At 47.6% G+C, this 7,408-nt stretch overlaps 1 protein-coding gene across 1 annotated transcript in view; it reads right to left on the bottom strand.

Annotated features, from left to right (window-relative positions):
* The window catches only part of RPRD1B (regulation of nuclear pre-mRNA domain containing 1B), a 41,473-nt gene extending 34,139 nt beyond the window's left edge, over positions 1 to 7,334 (bottom strand). The window contains exons 1-2 of the mRNA XM_066624348.1: positions 7,087 to 7,334; positions 1,954 to 2,083 (exon numbers count right to left, since the gene is read on the bottom strand). Coding sequence (XP_066480445.1) covers positions 1,954 to 2,083; positions 7,087 to 7,237 — 281 coding nt within the window. The 5' untranslated portion in view covers positions 7,238 to 7,334. The remainder of the gene's footprint in view (positions 1 to 1,953; positions 2,084 to 7,086) is intronic.
* Between the last annotated feature and the right edge of the window lie 74 nt (positions 7,335 to 7,408).

Consider the following 7,408-nt stretch of genomic DNA (forward strand, 5'->3'; position numbering starts at 1 on the left):
GCTCCTCAAACAACATGAGAGTCAGGAACTCCACAACAATGCCTCTGTAGAGATCTGGTTGGGAGGGAAGGAAAAGGAAGGAGGGCAGCCACCCTGTCAGAGTATGAACAACTTCTCTCCATCACCTATACCAGAGCTGCTGTGGCCCAGGTGCAGGATCCGGCATTTGCATGGATCCGTCCACCCAGTGAGCAAACATTTCGGTTCAGCCCAGGCACCGCACGAAGGCCCCCTCAATCGGGGGACAGGGACTCTCTGAGTGGTCATGTATGCCCAGATGTTCTGTTGCGCCGCATTCTGGGACACCAGGCAGATAACGCAACTGCCCAGAGCATCCCTGTTCCCCAATCGAGGGCGACTTCGCAGGGACGGGGACTGCATTCTGAATGCACAACGGTTGCTAATTTGAGCACTGCTGACCTATCCTGTTTGTGACAAGGCCTGACTGCCCTAAAGACAATACAAGATTTCAACTATTCAGACCCAGTTGAAATGCCAGTTCAGAAATTATGATGCCATGAAAAAGACAAATTAACCAAAATTTTATTTACTACTTTAAACATTAAGACCCTAGCTATAGTGATATGCAAGAAGTAACCCTGCATGGACCTGTATAAGCCTAACAACAGCCATGGACAAGCTCTTCAACAAAGCCAATCTGAACATCAGAAGGCTGGGGGAACACTCACTTGCAGAGAAACAATGCTTACCAGGAGACTCCTTCCACCCCACACCTTCCCCTGCACTGGGCTCAACAACAGTGTGGACTATGAGGAAAGATGGGATGAACGCTTACGCTGACTCTCGACAAGTCACCAGAACTAAACCCATCTCAGACTTCACTTAGAACCACAAACAGCAACCAAACAGACACTAGCTTTGTTAGAATGTGTGAATAACCATAAACACAGGAGTGACACATCCGGTGTGCTCTGTCCCCCCAGGATGTTCTGAATCAGTGTTGAGAGGCAGCAACACCTAGAGATCAACTAACATGCTGAAACTTTATACTGATAAGAACTAGGTGCTTGTGGTAAGTAGAAACACTGACTTAGGAATGAAGTTCAGGGGACGTTCTGTCCTCTCCAGAAGAAGCAGGTGGCAAGGGTGACCAGGAACACCATTGCTCAGCTCCGGCATGCACATCAGTTGCACCGCTTCCTTAGAAATGCTTATCTGCCTGCTGCCATCAGGCCTTGATCTTATCTTAGCAGTGTGGTAGTGTTCTGTGTGGGACAGCGCTTGAAAATCCCTTGAAACCGCAGCTGAGTCATGGATGGAGGGGCTCTCGATAGGGGTGTGGAAATTTAATTTTATGGGACTATCCTTGGTCATTACCCTTAAAGATGTATACAGAGCTAGTCCCTGAACATCTTAAGGGCTCCCTACTGTCAACTGTCCATTGTGATCAGCCCCAAATGCTGTCCTTGCTGAAGCTCATGTATGCAGGACAAAGGGCCTTGTGGATGCATGAATAATGGAAGGTCCTTAGTAGTGAACTGCTGAAGGTCTTTCAGATGGATTTATTCTTTGTGATTTGTTGTTTGATTGTATTGTATTTCAAGTTTTTAATCTATACTATTCATCACCTACAAGTCTGCTGGCAAGGAGTAGAACATATATAAATATTTCAAAGTCAACACAGGAAGCAAGTGCCACTTAACACAACTTAAGATATCAGATGCTTGGGGAAAACAACAGAGGACCGCTGTCCCCAATCTTCCTTCTTAGTCTGTCTCTTAGTCTAACTGAGCCTGTGACAGAATTTCCCTCCTACAGCATCAGTCAAGCATCCTCTGAATCAGTCTACAAAAGCTGATCCTGTGAGAAATGACAAATGATGTGAACCATATTACTGATAGCCAGCACTTCAGAAAATTCACTGTTTAAATTACCACGTCCCCAATCTGTGGAAAGAGAAATTGAGAAGTGAAAATATTAAGTTACACTTACCTGGCAACATGAGAAAAAGCATCCACAAGAACAGATTCAAACTCCCTTGTAAACTCAGGTCCCTTCCTTTTACTGTTTTGGATAACATCATTTGCCAAGTATAGGAAAGTAAGCTTCCTACTTGATTTTGCTAGTAAAGGAAACAAAAAAAGAATATTTGTATGACATGTTTAACACTGGATATATGAAGCAGATTCCAAGCCAAATTTTACTACTGTAGAAGATTGTTACAATCGCTTTCACTGGTTCTGGACTTTCAAGCCAAGTAGTTTCTGACTAGTTTGCTTCAATTCAAATGCTTATGGACAAAAGGCTTAAAACACAGAGAAACCATTTGGATTATAAGCACAATACCTTTTCTTTTACACACACCCACTCACCCCTGTACATATTACACATTCTTGCCCAAACACAAAAGGAGACAGTCTCGTTCTGGGCATTACACTCAACCACAGATTGCTACAGTTCTGAACTTTCAGCTTCCCTTCTGTCCTAGGTGCAGTGACCTGCACAGATAAAGTTGCTGATTCAGACATTGCTCTCAACTTCTGCTACTGCAAACCACAGGGCCAGCCAGACTTACCAAATTGGGCATTGTGCTAAGTCACCTTCTTTAGCCACTATATGGCAAGATGTCAAAATTCTAGATAATTTCACTATCACTGAAAAATATTTAGGTTCTATTAAACTTCTAGAGCAGCAGGCACCAAATCCTGGTCCATGAGCTGGATCCAATCACCCCAGAAACTTGCGCCAGGTAACCACTTCCTCCTGGAATTCTGGGTGCATATCCTGTTGGGACGATGCACAGTGGAAGGTCAGTGCAAGTTTCTGGGGTGATCAGCTGGAAAAATAAATGGCTGCAACATGGAATGGTAAACACCACACCATACGGGGAAGGCATTTTCTAGATGTAGTGGTTCCATGGTTTGGAGACCACTGTTCTAGAGGAAAGGAGCTTCAGGGTAAGGAGAATGGCTCCCAAGAAATTCCTTCCATACTCTGTCAACATTTGCAGTACCACTAGTTGCAATTCACACAAAGGGCACTGGTGGACAAAGGGCACCAGAAGGACAAAGACAGCTTGAGGCATGAAATAACTACGTTACTATACAAAATCTTCTGTCCAAGCGTGTCAAATATTACTCTGCCCTTTTGTAAACCATCTTGAGTTTCCTTGGGGAGAAAGGCTGGGTAAAATGCCGTAAATAGTAATACTCAAACCTGACAGATCACAATATTAAACTTTTTTTTCCCTTTCTAAAATCTAAGAAAACTGCCTTGCAGCACTGCACCAAATTAAGAAGGCTCACTATTTTAGATGCAGGAATGCTGAAGTGCTACTAGCCCTACCTCTGAAATATGCAGCCTCTTAAGAACTGCAGAATCTCATGCTTAACCTTATCCCGACTTCAAGAATATCATTTTTCTTCCAAGTGTCATGGGTTCAGCATGTTCTACTCAATGCATGTTGGATCTCGGTTCCAAAACATGGTCTTGATGAAAACAACCAAACATACATACAATATAGTGGCAAAGCAGCAGCATAACCTTTAGTCAAATACACAGAAAGCCAACTGTCCCCAAACTGCCCTCTACCTTTGAACACTTTGACATTTTACAGAAGTTCAAATGCCAGCAGTTACCAGTTTAATCAACCAACAGATTTTAAAAGTAAAATTCCAAGCTTTTCATGTTGGATTTGTTATCAGACTTCCTACTTGTATACTCAACAACCTTAAAAAAAGTGGCCTTAAAAAAAACTTCAGGCCACCACTGTACTGAATGCCACACTGCTGGATCGGGCCAAGGTCTGAAATCACAGTTTACCATGAAAACATTTCCTCTGTCCTATTCCTCTAAGAATACTTGTTAATATTCAAGTCAATAATGGCATTATTAACAACATTACATTTTGAACCAGCAGAATAGAATCAAGGCACAGGCACACACAGCTCATCAAGTTGAATCTTAACAGCCTACAGTAGAGAACACACAATCCACATAATTGGCAGAAATTTTAGAATGGGGACCGTTTTCTGCAGATGTCTGAAGCAAACACGCTGCAACTTTGGCGGGGAGGGAGGCTAGCATTTTTTTTAATCCCAGTATTGAGACAAAGATTTTAAACATGTGTAGAAAACAATGACCCCCCCCCCCACTTGAAACACATCAACCATGCTCTACAGTCACAGAGAAAGGAATGGCTTCTATGTGAAGAGGTAAGGGCATTACTTCCAGGCAGAGTTGAGTTCCATATATTGTCCATATAAAATCCAGTCTCTGGCAGATGCAGATCACCATTACTGCATTTATACACCACCTTACATGGTGCTTTGCAAAGCATGAGGTGGCAGGCTCCTGCCTTGAGAGACTCGCTATCTAGAAAACAGAAAGGAGGAGATGGGGCAATGGAACAGGCCTGCATTTCACATGAATGTACTTGAATTTCGTTACAATAGAGAATGAGGGCTAAGATGTTGCTTTATGGGAAAAGCAGATCTAAGAAAGAGGTTCTGCACAGGTTTTTCAGAAATCAGTTCCAGGAAGAAGGAACAGCAAAAGTGTGGAAACATTTGAGGGAGCAGGAGATGGCCCAAGAGTGGTGGAGGTGGAGAAGTGCACAGGCAGGAAGGTAGCAGGACAGCACTGAGAGGGCAAGGCCAGAAAGACATTTGAAGAGAGAGAAAAGTTACCGGTCGTGGGAATGGACAATATTTAAGTAGCCAAAACTTCTGACCTGAAGAACCACATACAGTCTGCAAACTTCCATGTTATTAGTGCAATGACTCCTTCTGGAGAACTTTTAACACCTTTGATGAACACTCAGAACACATAGGCATGCACTCCTAATGGGAAGAGATTATTCTGACCCCACATACAGGAAAGTAATCAAGGACAAGGCCAGAATAAGAGATCTGCAGTTCCAAGATGAATGGCAGTTATCTGCCTCCCACCGATTGTCGCTTTGCAGTACGTGCTTGTGGAGTTTTGCTTCGTTTTCTAGTAAGAAAAATAAGAGCACTCTTTCGATCTGCTGTGCTCTTGTTGCCCCAGGTTCCTTGTTTCTTCACAGCTCAACCTAAGTGCGCCTTAAAACACTTTCATATTCCTGCTTAAGTTTGATTTCTCCGTTCTTTTAATGTACATCATTTTGATGGGGGGGCTGGTTGAATGGAGGGAAGTCTCTAAACTATTTTTACTGAGCAAATATAATACTTCAACCCACAATACTGTGGTCTTCGTGCACAGAACAAGAACCTAGAAATGGTATGTTCTTGTGTACTATGTAATACAGTATAACCATTTTATTTGCATTTCTCTTGCAGCTGCAACCCAACGTAATCACTGCTGGAAAGCAAGTCAACAAAGCTACTATGTAAACAGAAGGGGAACTAGATGCCCCAGTGACATTGTAATGTCACTTCGGGGTTTCTCTTTGGGGAGAGAAGGTGCTGGTGCTTCGCACCCCCATTACTTCTCCAGTGGAAGCTCCAATGCCACTTCCAGGTTAGTCCCTGGAGGGAGAAGATGCTGGTGGCTTTGCACCCCCCTCCCCATTTCTGCTCTATGGAAGCCCCGATGTCGCTTCTGGGTTATTCCTGGGGGGATGTGCTGACAACTTTGCCCCCCTTTCTCCTGTGGAAGCTCCAATGTCACTTCCAGGTTAGTCCCTGGAGGGAGAAGGTGCCGGTGGCTTTGCACCCCGCATTCCTTCTCCTGTGGATGTCGCTTCTGGGCTCCTCCTAGGGGCTTTGCACCCTCTGCTCCTTCTCCTGTGGAGGCTCCTGAAGGGGAAACCTGAAGTGACATCACTCGTGGCAGCTGCTTCTGGGTCTCTGGGGGGGGGGGAGAGGAGCTGGTGCCTTTGTATCCCTTGCTCGTTCTGCAGAGGTTCCTGTGACATTATGATGTCACTTGAGGCGGTGGCGTAGCTGGGGGGCGGAGTGCGCAGTCTGGCGGGGGTGCCTCGGCACAGTAGGCGAGCAGCCCCTCCCTTTGAAGCCATTCTAGGGGGGCAAAACGGAGCCATTCAGGGGAGAGTGAGAGCCATTCGGCTCCGTTCTGCCCCCCCCCACCAGGAATGAATATAAGAACATATAAGAACATAAGAACGGCCCCACTGGATCAGGCCATAGGCCCATCTAGTCCAGCTTCCTGTATCTCACAGCGGCCCCACCAAATGCCCCAGGGAGCACACTAGGTAACAAGAGACCTGCAAGGCTTCCTGGGAATTGTAGTTAAGAACATAAGAACAGCCCCACTGGATCAGGCCATAGGCCCATCTAGTCCAGCTCCCTGTAACTCATAGCGGCCCACCAAATGCCCCAGGGAGCACACCAGATAACAAGAGACCTGCAAGGCCTCCTGGGAATTGTAGTTTAAGAAGATAAGAACGGCCCCACTGGATCAGGCCATAGGCCCATCTAGTCCAGCTTCCTGTATCTCATAGCGGCCCCACCAAACGCCCCAGGGAGCACACCTGATAACAAGAGACCTCATCCTGGTGCCCTCCCTTGCATCTGGCATTCTGACTTAACCCATTTCTAAAATCAGGAGGTTGTGCATACACCTCATGGCTTGTACCCCGTAATGGATTTTTCCTCCAGAAACTTGTCCAATCCCCTTTTAAAGGCGTCTAGGCTAGACGCCAGCACCACATCCTGTGGCAAGGAGTTCCACAGACCAACCACGCGCTGAGTAAAGAAATATTTTCTTTTGTCTGTCCTAACCCTCCCAACACTCAATTTTAGTGGATGTCCCCTGGTTCTGGTGTTATGTGAGAGTGTAAAGAGCATCTCCCTATCCGCTCTGTCCATCCCCTGCATGATTTTGTATGTCTCAATCATGTCCCCCCTCAAGCGTCTCTTTTCTAGGCTGAAGAGGCCCAAACGCGTAGGGGCCGCTCGCGCCCCTCCAGCTACGCCGCCGCCTTGAGGGAGCCTCCACGGAGAAGAAGGGGGAGAGACCAGCAGGGTCTGCCTCGCTGCCTGCAGCCGTGGCAGGCGCCCCGCAGGCCCCCACCTAGCCCGGGAGCGCCCGGCCCAGGCTGCCCGTGCGCAGACCCTCCTACTCCCAGTGCGCGCGGCTGCTCAGCCTCGCTGGCGTTCACGCGGGGGGGAGGGGCCTCACCCTTGCGCAGCTCGCGGTGCCAGACGACGACGATGGGCCCGGCGTGCTTGCGGTGGTGGATGAGCCAGAGGCTGAGCGTCTGCACGCTCTGCTGGGAGTTGCTCAGCTCCGACAGCTTCCGCTCCAGCGCCGACTCCGAGAACGACGACATGCCGGGAGGGCCGCGGAGCGCCGGCCGCCCTCAGCCTCTCCGGCCGGCCTCAGAGGCCGCCAACCGCCACAAGATGGCCGCCCAGCCTCTCACCCCGGGGCCGCCACGGGTCGAAGGGCGACATGCTACGGGTCGCCGGAGGGAAGGAAAAGCCCCGCGCGAAGCGTCAAC

Source organism: Tiliqua scincoides, chromosome 4, assembly GCF_035046505.1.
Source record: "Tiliqua scincoides isolate rTilSci1 chromosome 4, rTilSci1.hap2, whole genome shotgun sequence".
NCBI classification, from domain to species: Eukaryota; Metazoa; Chordata; class Lepidosauria; order Squamata; family Scincidae; genus Tiliqua; species Tiliqua scincoides.